Source organism: Myodes glareolus, chromosome 6, assembly GCF_982192425.1.
Source record: "Myodes glareolus chromosome 6, mMyoGla1.1, whole genome shotgun sequence".
Taxonomy (NCBI): Eukaryota; Metazoa; Chordata; class Mammalia; order Rodentia; family Cricetidae; genus Myodes; species Myodes glareolus.
In genome coordinates this window covers 44,019,745-44,037,091 of record NC_142031.1, presented here as the reverse complement: position 1 = coordinate 44,037,091, position 17,347 = coordinate 44,019,745, and the positions used below count along the sequence as shown (strand labels likewise).

The window sequence follows — 17,347 nt, the reverse complement described above, 5'->3', positions numbered from 1 at the left end:
CGTATTGTTTAAATCTGTTTTTGTCCTGGAATATCTTGTTTTCTCCTTCGATGGTGAATGCAAGCTTGCTGGGTATAGTAGTCTGGGTCTATGACGACTACATCCATGGTCTGTTAGTGTCTGCAGCACATCTATACAAGACCTTCTGTCTTTCATGGTTTCCATTGGGAAGTCAGGTGTAATTCTCATAGGTTTCCCTTTATATGTTACTTGACCTCTTTGACTTATAGCTCTTAATATTCATTCTTTATTCTGTATAGGTTGTTTTTTGATTATTATATGGCCGGGGGACTTTTTTTTTTATCTAGTCTATTTGGTGTTCTGTATGCTTCTTGTACCTTCATAGGAATATCCTTTTTTAGGTTGGGAAAGTTTTCTTCTATAATTTTGTTGAATATATTTGCTGGGCCTTTGAGCTATGATTATTTTCCTTCTACCCCTATTATTCTTAGGTTTGATCATTTCATGGTGTCCCAGATTTCCTGTATGTTTTGTGTTAAGGATTTGTTGGATTTGCTATTTTCATTAATCAAAGATTTTATTTCCTCTATAGTATTTTCAGCATCTGAGATTCTTTCTTCTATCTCTTGTATTCTGTTGGTTATACTTGTCTCTTTAGTTCCTGTTTGTTTATCCTGATTTTCCATATCCATCCTTCCCTTGATTTGTGGTTTTCTTCATTACCTCCATTTTATTTTTCAAGTCTTGAACTATTTCCCTTACCTGTTTGATTGCTTTTTCTTGGGGTTTTTTGGGGGGGGTGTCTTAGAGAGATTTATTCATTTCTTCTACTTTTTTGTTGTCTTCTCCTTTTCTTTAAAGCGGTTTTTCACATCCTGTTTAAGGTCTTTAATATTTTCATAATGTTACGTTTAAAGTCAATTTCTTCTACTTCTTCTGGAATAGGGTGTTCAAGTCTTCTTCTTGTTGTTTGATTCCTGGATTCTGTTTTTGTCATGTTGCCGTTCAGGTTGTTGGAGGAATTCTTGCATTGGCGCCTGCTCATCTCTTCCTTGAAATGCAGCCAGTAGAGTCTTGGCGTCTTGGTCCAATCTTTGCTGTGACTGACTCTCTGTGTGGATCTCCTCAGTGCAGGACCAGGAACTGTTCCTGGGCTAAGGACCTCACAGACAATAGGACAAGCTTCGGGGAGGTGGGGTTGTGTGGAACAAAGAAGCCCCTGCAGCAGGAGTTGGACAGGCCCCGTGCTCCATTCCCAGATTGTCCGCCCTGGGATGGCACACACTCACCCGTCTGGATGGATCTCCTCAGCACAAGAACAGAGACTCTTGGAATTCTAAGGACCCGCAGACAAAAGGGCGAACTTGAGTGGGGCAGAGTCATGTGGAACAAGAAGCCCCTGTAGCAGGAGCTGGAGTTGCCCTGCACTCCCTTCCGTGGATCTTCCGGCCAGGCTGGCGCACACTCACTGGTCTCGGTAGATCTCCTCAGCATAGGAACAGTGACTTTGTTAGTCCAAGGACACCGCAGACAACTAAGAGTCAGATATACATGCCTCTCTGCCTTCTGAGTGCTAAGATTAAAGACATGAGCCATTGTACACAGCTTTCCCATCATATCTTTTTGTTTTTTTTAAGTTGGAATTAATTGTTCATACAATTTCTCTTGTGTACTCTGTGCTGTTGATCTGTTTATTTGTCTATGTTTTATAATAAACATTTTTGCAAGGAGATATCCCATTCAAAGGGTATAAAAATGATAAAGGTGAACCTTTTATTCAGTTTCCTTTTAAAGTTGCTTGATGATTAAATTTTGTCCATGTTATGGAATTATTATAGACAGTGCCAGAACCTTATGACTGTAGTGTCAATGAAGTATGTATGTACAATATTGTCAGTATTATGCTTTCTTTTGTATACATGTATGGGATATTTAAGAATGCAATTTCCTATGGTGATGTGCATATTGACTTCACTTGGGAAGAATGGACTTTGCTGGAACCTTCCCAAAAGAATCTCTACAAAGATGTGATGCTAGAGACCTACAGGAACCTCACTATTATTGGTAAGCCAGAATTTTCCCTCAGAATTTAAAATAAGGGGACAACTATTATTTAATTATTGATGTTTTTCTGTAATTTAATTGAAAAAGAAGGAGAATTGAGTGAATAAATCAAGCAGGGCTTGAGGTTCATTAAAGATAGTAACTAAAATTTTGTACAATTTTCAATAGTAATTTTCTGGTATTATATTTTAGGATACAGTTGGGAAGACCATACTTTTGAACAACATTGTCATCATTCTACACAGCATGCAAGGTAACTTACATATGAAAGCTGATACAAATGTGCCTCTGAAGAAATTGTATTTTGTCCTGGAAGTTTTTATCAAAAGCAGTAGTATAAATAGGAACACCTTAAAGTATATCACTGATTATTAAATTCTCACAAATCTATAAACTGCAGTTTCAGATAGGTGAATTATATGTGCATGGCATTCTTTAAGAAAGAAATCAAGGAAACAATGTCTTAGCTGATATCACCATTTTAATGGTAGCAGTAGGAGAGCTATGCAGTCAAACTGTCTATGCATTTATTTAATTTAACTCATATTACAAAAGTTATACATATTGCAGAGGTAATAAGTATATATTTAGGTCTTGCTAATAAATAATTCATAAGAGATCTAGTGTAACTCATATACTTGTTGGGACTGTGCTACATTTAGTGAGGGAGCAATTAGAATCAAGGATCAAGGGTCACTTATGGAGAAGCCTTAATCTCTATGAGTACAAAAAGTCATACTGTGTGAATTTAATATGGAAGTCTTTAATTATTCTTTTACTTAGTATATCATATGTCACTCCAAAATCAAGTCATCTGAGCATACATATATGTAATGACAAAACACAATTCTCTCTCAGAACAAATAGAAGATCCATAGCAATTTCCATGTTTAGTATACTTGTTGAGTTTCAATTGAGTATACAAGTAATTTTTTTCCAGTTTCATCATTAATACATCAGCAAATGCACATTACAGAAAAGCTGCATCAGTACTAAGACTTTGTAAATACTTCTGTTTATCCTAGCTCACTTAGCAAATGTCATATCACCCACAGAATAGGAAACTTTATGAATGCAATAAGCATGGTATAACTCTGAGTTTTTCCAGTTCTCCTCATATATTTGCATAATCATGTATATAAGAAAGGTTCTGTCAATATGAACCATGTAAAAAAGGTTCTTACCATCAGAGATATCCTCAAAAATGCAAAACAACACCTAATGAAGGGGAAAAACATGAGTGTAAGCACAGTAATAAAACTATAAGATCTAATTCTTCTTTACAATTGGACCAAATTGTAAAATTAATTCCTACAGCTATAAACATTCAACAGTATATTGAATGTAATAATGCTTTTACATGTTTTATTATACTTGCAGGAAGGAAAGAAGTAAAACTGGAGAAAAACCATCTTTATCTACTCAGTGTCTTAAAGCCCTTGCATATGACAGTCATCTTCAAAGTCATGAAAGAACAAATCCTAGAGAGAAACCCTATGAATGTAATCAGTGTGGTAAAGCCTTTGTACATCACAGACATCTTCAAATGCATAAAAGAACACATACTGGAGAGAAACCCTATGGATGTAATGAATGTGATAAAGCCTTTTCATGTATCAGTGATCTTCAAAGGCATATAATAATGCATACTAGAGAGAAACCCTATGAATGTAATCTGTGTGGTAAAGCCTTTGCATATCACAGTCATCTTCAAAGGCATAAAAGATCCCATACTGGAGAGAAACCCTATGAATGCAATCAATGTGGTAAAGCCTTTCCATTCCAATGTAATCTCCGAATACACGAAAGAATGCATACTGGAGAAAAACCCTATAAATGTAATCAATGTGGTAAAGCCTTTATATATGACAGTGTTTTTAAAAGGCATAAAAGAACCCATACTGGAGAGAAACCCTATGAATGTAATCAGTATGGTAAAGCCTTTGCATGTATCAGTGATCTTCAACAGCATAAAATAAGACATACTGGAGAGAAACCCTATGAATGTAATCAGTGTGTTAAAGCCTTTGTATGTATCGTTGATCTTCAAAGGCATATAAGAATACATACTGGAGAGAAACCCTATGAATGTAATCAGTGTGGTAAAGCCTTTGCATATCATAGTTATCTTCAAAGGCATAAAAGAACACATACTGGAGAGAAACCATATGAATGTAATCAGTGTGGTAAAGCCTTTGCATGGCACAGTGGGCTGAAAATACATGAAAGAACGCATACTGGAGAAAAACCATATGAATGTAATCAGTGTGGTAAAGCCTTTGCATGTCACCGTGCGATCAAAATACATGAAAGAACACATACTGGAGAAAAACCATATGAATGTAATCAGTGTGGTAAAGCCTTTGCATGTCACCGTGCGATCAAAATACATGAAAGAACACATTCTGGAGAAAAACCATATGAATGTAATCAGTGTGGTAAAGCCTTTGCACGTCGCAGTAATCTTCACATTCATAAAAGAACACATACTGGAAGAGAAACCCTATAAATGTAATCAGTGTGGTAAAGCCTTTGCAAGTCAAGGTTGTCTTCACATTCATAAAAGATCATATCCTGGAGAGAAGTCCTATGATTATAGTCAGTGTGGTAAAACCTTTGTCTGTGAAAATAGTCTCTGAACACATGAAAAAAACATATTGGAGTGAAACCCTATGAATATAATCAATGTGGTAAAGCCTTTTGCCCATCACAGTACTCTTCAATAGCATAAAAGGACACACACTGGAGAGAAATACTATGAATTTTATAAGTGTGGTAAAGGCTTAACATCACAGTCATCTTCAAGGCATTAAAGAACACATACTAGAGTAAAAATCCTACAAATGTATGTGTTAAAGCTTTTGCTCTTGTGGAGACCTGAAAATGTGAGCCTGTTTTCAAGTTGAACAAAGGTCAAAGAGTTGGGACTTTCCTCTAGTTCCTTCATGATTATTGTGCCTTTACCTCAAACAAATGCTCCACCTAGATATAGTTCCAGGAATTTTGCTCTCTCAAGGTTATTGTCAACAGGTGTCTCTAATTGCCAGACCTTCTACTCCAGGAATAGAAAAGTAGATCAGTTCCTGCCTCAAACAAAAGTCTAAGAATACAAATTAGTTCCAGTTCCCACTATGTAGATAACTTCGGATTCCATGGAGGGAATGGTTTGCTACAGAATGTTTTGGTCTAAGGTGTAAGTGTGGCTTGTTTTGGTCTATCAACAGAATTTTTAACTATGGATGTAGACTGCAAATTTCAATTGTATGTTCATTTCTTTATATCATGTTAATGCAGTCTTTTGTCTTACTCCTAACTTTGGGGTCAAGGTTATTTTAAGCAGTTGGAAATTAAATGCATGTGAATTTTCAGGACTCACTGGTGTTTCCTACCAATACTATTCTATGTGTTTCTCCATTTTATTCTTTTCATTTGCATCTTCATATTCTCTAATATATTTCTAGTACCCATGCGGTTACCCTGAAGAGAGGGTTTTGTTGTTGTTATTATTGTTGAAGATGGTCCCAGACAGCTCATCACAGTCAACTTCAAAAGATAAATGAAAATATACTGGAAAGAAAGTATATGAATTTAATCTGTATGGTAAAGCATTTGCATGTATCACTAGCCTTCAGTATCATGAGATAAAATCATAGTACAGATAAACCCTGTAAATGTAGTCAGTGTGCTAAAGTTTTATACTTTATAAAGGAGTGAAACTTTTTGTATGTAATTAATCCATTAAAGCATTTGTATATTACAGTAGTCTTTGACTATCTGAAAAAGATACTGAGGTCTTAAAATACCTGTTAAAATCTTTGTCCAGCATACATATAATCAGTTACAGAAGAGTATTTATTCTGTAGAAAAAGTCTGGCAGTGTCAAAAAGGGTTCAAATATTATGATATCCATTTTTATATTGTATGTACCCACATACTCATGGAACAAATGAACATATGAAGCCCTATGTGCAGAGTAAAAGGGCCAGACAAAGAAACACACCATGAAACTGAATCCAGAACCAGTGAAAAACACAAAATTTTTCTACCCTAAACCTGAACCCAGTGAGGCACACCCTGACACCTAAACCAGAGCCAAATAAACACTCTTAGTCCCTGTATCCAGAGCCAGTGAAAGAAACACCCTGACCCTGAAATCAAGCCCAGAATGTGAACAAGGGCCATTCGAAAAAAACACACATTGACCCTGAAACCAGATCCAAAGTAACACTCTGCCCTTGACCAACTGATCACAAATCAACTAATCCCTGAGTTCAAAGCCTGGTGTGGGAGAATTGTCAGTTTCTGTCAATCATGTTTTAAATAAATGCTGATTGGCCAGGCATGAAGTATAGGTGGGAAAACAAGACAGGAAGTAGAAATGATGCAATGAGAACAGGAGAATTCTGGGAAGGAGGAAGCTGATTCCTCCTACTCCTGCCCAGATCACCGAAGCAGCAGGATGTGATCTGCCCCACTGAAAAAGGTACTGAGCCACATGGCTAACATAGATCAGAATAATGGGTTAATATAAGCTACAAGAGCTAATAAGTAGCCTGACCTAATGGTCCAATCAGCTTTATAACTTACGGAGTCCTCTGTGTGATTTTATTTGGGGCTTGCCGGTTGTGGGGTATTGGGCAGGATATAAACCCTATGTTATATGAGCAGCCCCCTCATGTTACAAAAGCCAATCAATTCCAGAGCCCTAAATCCAGTAAGTCTCAACTTTTAAAACTCAGGGATTGAAATCTGGTGACTTCCCACCCTGAAAATCTACCTGAAAAATCTCTACTCATATGTAAGCCCTGTGCGTAATCAATTGGCAAGATCTCTTTTCTACCCTGGCAGAGGGAGCAAGTCTTCTAGATTAACCAACTTTAAATAAATCTTTTGAATGAGTACTGGGTTAAGACCTTTCCCTTGAGCAATGATAAACTCCCTAGGTATTTGGAGTAGAGAAACAGTGGACAACTCTGCTGGTAAACTCCCTTAAAGGAACAAAGCACTACCATTTTGTGGAAGACTGCTACATTTTTGTAGCAGTTTCCCCCTTACTTAAGAAGTAGCCAGGTGGTAGTGGCACATGCCTTTAATCCCAGCATTCAGAAAAAAGAGGGAAACAGATCTCTGTGAGTTAAAGGCCAGCCTGGTCTACAAAAGCTTGTTCCAGGACAGGCTCCAAAAATTACAGAGAAACCCTGTCTCGAAAAATCAAAGGGGGAAAAAAAAGAACTCAAACCAACCAAACAAAACAAGTGAAGCATGGAAATAACAATTTGGTTTGGAACTGAGATGAAACAGACAACGTTGCTAGGAAACTGTCTAGTGAAACAGAACAGAGAAGCAATGGACAATTCTGGGAACCTCCTGTAGGGGAGTAGATCAGAGCAGCAATGAATACATCTGCTGGGAAACTCTCTTAGCAGATTGAAACCAGGCCCAGCTGTAAAGGCTCTCTTTTGGTGAGAAGAGGAATTGCTATATCCTGTGGAGTGAGCATTCCCCCACTGGAACAGATTCAGATATAGCCTGACACTGAGGATACTTTGCCCTCACATCTGTAGGTCTCTAGGATACATTCTCTTTATAGCTATAAGCATAGCCTGACTTCTGATAGTACAGTAGGTATCTTTTTCTTGAGCATCCTATGTAACCTGGATACATTCCCTTAACAACTTCATTTGTAGCTGGAATTCCATCATTCAGGGTGTCTTTCTCTTCACAGCTGCATGTACCCAGGATTTCTTCATTTCCCAGGTGTAGGTATAGCCTTCATTCCAAAATTCAGTGTTTCTTTCTCTTTTAGAGCTGTAGCTATCCTTCCTTCTATAGCTTCATGTATATCCTGACAGTCAGCATACCTTCCTAACCAAAGCTGTAGGTATCCAGCATACTTTCCCTACACAGCTGTATGTATGTCTTGACTTCTCATAGTAAGGATATCATTTTCTTCAGAAACCTTGGTATTCAGGATAAGTTCCATCAATAGCTTTAGTTTTAGCCTGACTTCCCACAGCGGTCAGTATCCTGAATATCTTCTCTTCATAGCTTTAGATATTGACTGACTTCGAACAGTCAGGGTACCTTTCGGTATACAGGATGTCTTCCCTCTATATCTTTAGGTATAACCTGATTTTTCAATAGTCAAAGTATCTTTCCTCTAACAGCTGTAGATGCCTTCTGTTCACAACTGTAGATATAACCTGTCTCCCGACAGTCAAGGAATCATTCGCTCCAGAGCTATAACACTTAAAGTATGAGTTGAAACAATCATGTAACCCTTTTAGATTTTATACTTCTCTTCAATTCCATGAAATAACTAATTCAGGTAAAAAAATGTATGGATTTGTTAGTTCCTTTTCTGTTTTTGTGATATAATGTCTAGGCCCATTTATAAGAGTTTCATTTGGCTCTTGATTTCAGTGGGATAGAGGATCACCATGAAAGAGACATGGAAAAAGGTGTCAGACATGACTGCTAAAGCAGGAAGCTAATATTCACATTGTTAGTCTGAAGCATTGAGCAGAGGGCATGAACTGGAAATGATGTGTTGATATAAATTCTCAAATCTTATCCCTAGTGACATATTTTCTCTAGAGCAGCGCCATTTCCTGAAACTTCACAAATTTTACTGGCAACTTAGAATTCATTATTCTGACTTCAAATGTACATGCATGCTTTCTGTTATATGAACCAATTCATAGTGAAGCAATACTCTATAAGTAAGCTGTTGGGTGCTTCAATGCCTGTGCTACAGGAATGAATGTTTACAGGAGAAAAATTTTCATGAGTGAAAATCTATTGTTGAAAGAGTTGCTGTAATTGTAATTATATGTTGTATGTGTGTAACAGTTTCGGTAAGTAAGCATGTGCTGTGTGTGTGTGTGTGTGTGTGTGTGTGTGTGTGTGTGTTTAGATACATGAATGTGCATGCCAACTTCTGAGAACATTAGAACCTAGGATCTTTTGAAGCAGGAATTACAGATAGGTGTCAAAAATTGGATCTTGGTCACGGAAATAAACATTTCTTTGTTTTTATTTTATTTTGTTTTTCTTTTTTGAAACAGGGTTTCTCTATAGCTTTGGAACCTCTCCTGGAACTAGCTCTTGTAGACCAGGCTGACTTTGAAATCACACAGAGAAATCTATCTTCTCTGCCTCCTGAGTGCTGCTGGTATTAAAGGTGTGTGTCACCACCACCTCGTGGAATATACACTTCTTAACTTCTCCATCATGTTTCTAACTTTGTAAATATTTCAAAGTCTTTTTCTATCTACTTGACATCAGGAAATAGGGACAAAGTCATACAAGAGACAAACCCTATTCAAATAAACCATTTGGTACATCACAGGTATCTTTAGCTTCGAGAAAAAAAAAGTGATTCATTTATATTTCATCATAGCCTTGAAGGAATTAAACTACTTACCTTGTTCACTTAAGTCTAATGGTAGAGACCACCATATTGTGGTTTCTATTTTAAAACAGAGGTAGTACTGCAGTGGGCTACATGTGTGGCAAACCCATTTAATGGAGTTTATTTTGTGGTCCTCTGTTCCTTCTGAGACATTTGTTTATTTTATATTGTGCTTATACTTAGTGATTCAAGTATCTCAGATAATAGATTGAAGTTCTATGGATATATACATATATATGTATGTATCATGTGTATGTGTGTGTATAGTGTGTGTGAGAGAATACACACACACACACACCACAACACACACACACAAATTTGATGCTTCATTCTTTTCCCTCTCACCATTAGTTAACCACTTGTTATTTTATTTTGAAGTACTGCTTTCTAAGGGAATTATCCAGAGATGGCAGATAATGCCTGGTGTAGGAGTTTCTTCTGTTTGTGTGTTGCTTTCATTGGTTAATGAATAGAGAAACTGACTTGGCCTAGTTGATAGGGTAGAACTTAGGTAAGTGGAGAAAACATAACTGAATTCTGGGAGGTAGAAGGGCAGAGAGAGAGAAGCCATGGATCCTCTGCCTCATAGAGACACTGGTTAGAATCTTGCTGGTAAGCCACAGTCACGTGGTGATACACAGATTAATGGAAATGGGTTAAACTAATATGTAAGAGTTAACCAACAAGAAGTTAGAGCTAGTGGCCAAACAGTTTTAATATAGTGTCTGTGTAGTTATTTTGGGTGTAAGCTAGCCAGGCCTTTGGGACAAACAAGCTACTTCAACATGCAACAAATGCCAGATAAAATAGGATTCATTTTGCAGCAAGCATTCATGGCATGCGTGTAATGTGGTTATGGGTTTGTAGGACCATGACAGATACGTGGAGATAAGAAGACAACTTTGTGGTTTCTACTTTTGGTCTTTTTATTATGGTGATCAGGACTGGAGAAATGGCTCACCAATTAAGAGGATTGTCTGTTCTCCCAAAGGCCTTGATTTCAATTCCCAGCAACCACATGGGGGCTCACAAACATCTATAGTTATAGCTGGGGCCCTCTTGAGGAAGAGACATGGTCAGTTATCTTCATCAACTAAGACCATGAAACCCAATATGGACAAGTTCAACAGAACTTCCATATAAAGGCTGCTCATGCATTCTTCTTCATTAACAAGACAAATTTTTGTTGTTTTTGAAAATATACTATGTTATCAATTTTGTTTGCAAAAAGATAAAATATCCTATTTTCTAAAATCTGTTTAGGACACTAAAGTAAACATGTGAAAATGATTTAAAATAATGTACAAAGGCAGTGTGCCCTGTGATCCGAATTGTGGATCACACTGACAATGACTTACAAGTCACTAATAGTTCTGGATACTTTTGTGGTATTGATGTTTGCTGAAGAATTCCTGTAAAACTCATCTCCAAACAAGCCAACAAAGTTAAGCCTGCAGCTCGACTTCAAAGGACTATTAGCAGGATGCCTGCAAAGGCCCCACCAGGTGATGAAGAAGGATTTGATTATATTGATTATATTTGATTATATTGTTCAATGGTATAACTATAAAAAGGGTGAACTCTGGAAATCAGTGAAGATTTCTAGGACATCTTTTTGGCATTTTAAGATAAACATCTTAGGTGAAACAGATGATACACCAGTTCATTTCTGTGACAAATATGAAGTGCCTATTAAAGTCTATGGAAGAATAATTCCATGCAACCATGACTTTTGCTATGACTGTGCTATTTTACATGGAAAAATGAGATAAAATGTGCCCAGGCTGTGATGATCCTGTGCAGTGGATTGAGCAGTGTGCACAAGGCTCTCTCTTCATGTATAGCATTGTTCAAGGATGCAAGAGAATGTATCTGTCTCAGAGAAACTTACAAACTCATATCAACCATCACCATATGAGAGCTGGAAAGCCCATGCTTTACTTGAGAACGTTTATCTTTCTATTGGCCTATCACCAACTGGAATCCATAATCGTTTCATAATGCCACCAGGCAAGCATCATGCTTTACTTGAGAATGTTTATCTTCCTATTGACCCATCACCAACTGGAATCCATGATCGTTTCATAATGCCACCAGGCAAGCATCATATGAACCATATTCCTCCAAAGCAGCACATTATGATGCCATCACCTTCTCTGCAGCATGTGCCACAAGAGCACTATAATCAGCCACATGAGTATATTTGTGCTCCTCCAGCAGAATTGTCCATGGCTTCACCTCTACCTTGTTCAGTCAGTTAGAAAACCTTTCATATTTCAACAAGAAAACACAGCAATATGATAACTGTCACTATTCAAGATGACTCATGTTCAAATGCTAGAGAACCTCCAACACCTGCTCACCATCATCCTGAATATCAGGGCCAACCAATGGTATTATTCCCTCATAATATTATGCCTCCACAACATTATGCACCACCCCTACCTCCACCACCAATAAGCCTTCCAATGCCACATTCTCTCCAGGCTGCAGGTACTCCTCATTTGGTACATAGCCAAGCTCCACCTACACCGATGACCTCTGCTCCACCACCAATAACCCCTCCACCTGAACGTATTATTGCCCAGATGCCACCTTATATGAATCATCCTCCTCCAGGACTCTGCCACACCAGCACCGTGGTCCACTTGTAATTGTGCCCCCTCCTCACCATTACAATCCTCACTCTTTACCCCAGTTTACTGAAGATCAAGGAACTCTGAGCCCTCCGTTTACACAGCCAGGAGAAACAAGTCCTCGTATATGACCTGCACCAAGAACTCAAGCACCACCTCCACAAATGCAGGGCCCACTTTCTCAAACCCCACTACCTAACAACATCATCCAAATCAAACAAGATACCGGCCATATTACCAGTGATAATAGTGTTATGAACTGAAGATATGACAAGGAAAAAGATAAATTTAGTCAATCTTTTAATTAAGCTTTGTTGGGGAAGGAAAAATACCTCTTGAGGTAGCTGTAAAACACAAAGTCTTGTCCCTTAAAGTGGTCTTAAATCTTGACCTTAGGATTGCTTTCAAATATTATATTGCAGTGCAGATAAGTGCAGATAACTGTTAATTGGGCACAATGAATTGACCGTGAAGTGACCATTTGTCTCCTGGGTGAGTCTGCTTCTTTTTTTTCCATAGCTTTCAGGTGTGCTGTTAAGTCTCCAATGTGTACTTTCTCCGTTTTCTTTAATTGGGCACTTAGTGCTATGAACTTTCCTCTTAGCACTGCTTTCATTGTGTCCCATAGGTTTGAGTATGTTATGTCTTTATTTTCATTAAATTCAAGGAAGACTTTAATTTCTTTCTTTATTTCTTCCTTGACCCAGGGGTGGTTCAGTAGTTGACTGTTCAGTTTCCATGAGTTTGTAGGCTTTCTGGGGTTAGAATTATTGTTGAATTCTAAGTTTATTCCATGGTGATCTGATAGTACACAGGTGATTACTATAATTTCTTTATATCTATGGATGTTTACTTTGTTACCAATTATGTGATCAATTTTTGAGAGGGTTCCATGAAATGCTGAGAAGTGTGTATATTCTTTTCTGTTTGGGTGGAATGTTCTATAGATGTCTGTTAGGTCCATTTGGTTCATTACATCTGTTAGTTCTCTTATTTCTCTGTTAAGTCTCTGTCTGGTTGACCTGTCCATTGGTGAGAGAGGAGTTGTGAAATCACCCCACTATTAGAGTGTGGGGTTTGATGTATGCTTTGAGTTCTAGTAATGTTTCTTTTACATATGTGGGTGCTTGTATATTGGGGCATAGATATTCAGGATTGAGACTTCCTCCTGATATATTGTTCCTGTTATGAGTATAAAATGTCCATCTCCATCTCTTCTGATTGATTTTAGTTTGAAATCAATTTTGTTAGATATTAGCATAGCCACACCTGCTTGTTTCGTTGGTCCATTTGATTTGAAAACCTTTTCCCAACCCTTTACTCTGGGGTAGTGTCTTTGAGTTTGAGGTGTGTTTCTTGTAAACAGCAGAATGTTGGATCCTGATTTTGTATACATTCTCATAACCTGTGCCTTTTTATAGGTGAATTGAGTCCATTGATATTAGCTATATTAATGTCCAGTGGTTGTTGACTCCGGTTATTTTTCTTGGTGGTAGTGTTTGTGTGTTTCTCTTTTTTGAGTCGTGCTGGTGGAGGATTGTCAGATCTTGTGTTATTATGGGTGTTGTTGGCTTCCTTGGTTTGTGATTTTCCTTCTAGTTTTTTCTGTAAGGCTGGGGTTGTGATTGTGTATTGTTTAAATCTGTTTTTCTCCTGGAATATCTTGTTTTCTCCATTGATGAAATTGCAAACTTTGCTGCATATTATAGTCTTGGCTTGCATCCATGTTCTCTTAGTGTCTGCAGCACATCTATACAAGACCTTCTGTCTTTCATGGTTTCCATTGAGAAGTCAGGTGTAATTCTGATAGGTTTTCCTTTATAAGTTACTGGACCTTTTCCGCTTGCAGCTCTTAATATTTGTTCTTTATTCTGTATGTTTTGTGTTTTGATTATTATATGGTGAGGGGATTTTTTTTTTAATCCAGTCTACTTGGTGTTCTGTATGCTTCTTGTACCTTCATAGGAGTATCCTTCTTTAGGTTGGGAAAGTTTTCTTCTATAATTTTGTTTAATATATTTTTGGGGGCCTTTGAGCTGTAACTCTTCCCCTTCTTCTACCCCTGTTATTCTTAGGTTTGGTCCTTTCACGGTGTTCCAGATTTCCTGTATGTTTTGTGTTAACAATTTGTTGGATTTGTTTTGTTCTTTAATCAGTTAGTTTATTTCCCCTATAGTATCTTCAGCGTCTGAGATTCTTTCTTCTATCTCTTGTATTCTGTTGGTAATAATTGGCTCTGTAGTTCCTTTTCATTTACCCAAATTTTTCCATATCCAGCCTTACCTCGGTTTGTGTTTTCTTACTTCCATTTCATTTTTCAAGTCTTGAACTGTTTCCCTTACCTGTTTGATTGCTTTATCTTGATTTTCTTGGGTATCTTGGAGAGATTTATTCATTTACTCTACCTTTTTTTGTAATTTCCATTTCTTTATGGCAGTTTTTTACCTCCTGTTTAAGTTCCTCATTATTTTTATACAGTTCCGTTTAAAGTCGATTTCTTCTATTTCTTCTGGAGTAGGGTGTTCAATTCTTCTTGTTGTGTGATCCCTGGATTCTGGTGATGTCATGTTGTCTTTCAGGTTGTTGGAGGAATTCTTCACTTGGTGTCTGTCCATCTCTTCCTTCAAATGCAACCAGGAGAGTCTTGGTGTCTTGGTCCAATCTTTTCTGTGACTGATTCTCTGGGTAGATCTCCTTAGTGCAGGTGCAGGAACTGTTTCTGTCTGGATGGAACTCCCCAGCCCCGAAACAGGGACTCCTGGTAGTCCAAGGATCCCGCAGACAAAAGGGCGACCATGGTGGGTGGGCAGGGTCAAGTGGAATACAGAAGACCCAGCAGCAGAAGCTGAAGGTGCACTGCACTCCCTTGAGGGGACCTTCTAGCCTCCCTGGCAGGCAGACACTCACCCCTCTAGGTGGATCACTTTAGTGTAGGAGCAGGAACTGTTCCTGGGCCAAGGACTTTGCAGACAATAGGGCAGGTTTGGGGGAGGCAGGGTCATGTGTAACAAAGAAGCCCCTGCAGCAGGAGCTGGGGGGTAGGGGGCTCTGCTCGATTCCAGGACAGTCCGCCTCAGGGATGGCTCACAGTCACCCATCTGGATGGAACTCCTCAGCACAGAAATAGGGATGCCTGGTAGTCCAAGGACCCTGCAGACATAAGGGCAGCCGTGGGGATGGACAGGGGTGAGTGGAACACAGAAGACCCTGCAGCAGAAACTGAAGGTGCCATGCACTCCCTTGAGGGGACCTTCTGGCCTTCCTGGGCAGCAGACACTCACTCCTCTGGGTGGGTAACCTTAGGTCAGGAGCAGGAACTGTTCCTGGGCCACGGACTTTCTATTGACTATTTTATGACCACATGAGTCTTTAATCTGTTAAGTGGCTTTCTTAAGAAAGAAATTGAGGAGGATACCAGAAAATGGAAAGACCTCCCCTGCTCTTGGATTTGGAGAATCAACATAGTAAAAATGGCAATTCTACCAAAAGCAATCTATAGATTCAATGCAATCCCCATCAAAATCCCATCAAACTTCTTCACAGACCTTGAGAGAACAATAATCAAGTTTACATGGAAAAACAAAAAACCCAGGATAGCCAAAACAATCTTATACAATAAAGGAACTTCTGGAGGCATTACCATCCCTGACTTCAAACTCTATTACAGAGCTACAGTATTGAAAACAGCTTGGTATTGGCATAAGAACAGAGAAGTCGACCTATGGAATCGAATAGAAGACCCGGATATTAACCCACAAACCTATGAACACCTAATTTTCGACAAGGGAGCTAAAGGTATACAATGGAAGTAGGAAAGCATCTTTAACAAATGGTGCTGGCATAACTGGATGTCAACCTGTAGAAGAATGAAAGTAGATCCATATCTATCACCATGCACAAAACTCAAGTCCAAATGGATTAAAGACATCAACATTAATCTGTCCACTTTGAACCTGATAGAAGAGAAAGTGGGAAGTAGTCTACAAGATATAGGCACAGGAGGCCACTTCCTAAGTAGGACCCCAGTAGCACAGACAATAAGAGAAACAATGAATAAATGGGACCTACTGAAACTGAGAATCTTCTGTAAAGCAAAGGACACTGTCAGTAAGACAAAAAGGCTGCCTGCTGACTGGGAGAAGATCTTCACCAACCCCTCATCAGACAAAGGTCTGATCTCCAAAATATACAAAGAACTCAAGAAACAAGACACTAAAACTCTAATTAACCCAATTTAAAAATGGGGGTACTGAACTGAACACAGAATTCACAACAGATGAACTTCGAATGGCCAGAAGACACTTAAGGTCATGCTCAACCTCCTTAGCGATCAGGGAAATGCAAATCAAAACAACTTTGAGATACCATCTTACACCTGTCAGAATAGCTAAAGTCAAAAACACCAATGATAGCCTATGCTGGAGAGGATGTGGAGTGAGGGGAACACTCATCCATTGTTGGTGGGAATGCAAACTTGTGCAGCCACTGTGGAAATCAGTGTGGCGGTTTCTCAGGAAACTGGGAGTCAACCTCCCTCAGGACCCAGCAATTCCACTCTTGGGAATATACCCAAGAGATGCCCTATCATACTACAAAAGTATTTGTTCAACTATGTTCATAGCTGCACTATTTGTAATAGCCAGAACATGGAAACAACCTAGGTGCCCCTCAATAGAAGAATGGTTAATAAAGGTGTGGAACATATACACATTAAAGTTTTACTCAGCGGTTAAAAACAATGACATCTTGAATTTTGCATGCAAATGGATTGAAATAGAAAACGCTTTACTGAGTGAGGTAACCCAGACCCAAAAAGAGGAATATGATATGTACTCACTCATAAGTGGATTCTAGCCGTAGTTAAAGGTCTTTGAATCTATAATTTGTGATCGTAGAGAAGCTAAATAAGAAGGTGAACCTGAAGAAATCATATAGTTATCCTCCTGGATATTAGAAGTAGTCAAGATTGCCAGGCAAACTTGGGTGCATGGGGGTGGTGGGGGGTGGGAGTAAGGGAAAATGGTTAGGGAGAGGGGGAGAGGGGGAGCATTGGGGATGGCTTGGGGGAATGGAAGAGGGGAGGGAGGAAGGATGGTTATGGGAGCAGGGAAGTTTATATCTCAACTAAGGGAGCCATTTTAGGTTTTGTATGAGACTTGATTCTGGAGGTGTTCCCAGGCCCAAGGAGAGGTCCCCAGATTGTACTCTGGGCAGCAGAGGAGAGGGTGCCTGAACTGGCCTGGGCCCATAACCATACTGACGAATATTTTGC

At 38.8% G+C, this 17,347-nt stretch overlaps 1 protein-coding gene and 1 pseudogene across 1 annotated transcript in view; both read left to right on the top strand.

Moving 5' to 3' along the window:
• LOC125412285 (uncharacterized) overlaps positions 1–5,396 on the top strand; it is a 29,147-nt gene extending 23,751 nt beyond the window's left edge. Inside the window, 4 exon segments of the mRNA XM_087907165.1 lie at positions 1,899–2,025; positions 2,218–2,278; positions 3,406–4,519; positions 4,521–5,396. Coding sequence (XP_087763291.1) covers positions 1,899–2,025; positions 2,218–2,278; positions 3,406–4,519; positions 4,521–4,664 — 1,446 coding nt within the window. The 3' untranslated portion in view covers positions 4,665–5,396.
• A 526-nt stretch (positions 5,397–5,922) lies between these two features.
• On the top strand, positions 5,923–12,604 carry LOC148121769 (E3 ubiquitin-protein ligase Hakai pseudogene; annotated as a pseudogene).
• The last annotated feature ends 4,743 nt before the right edge of the window (positions 12,605–17,347 follow it).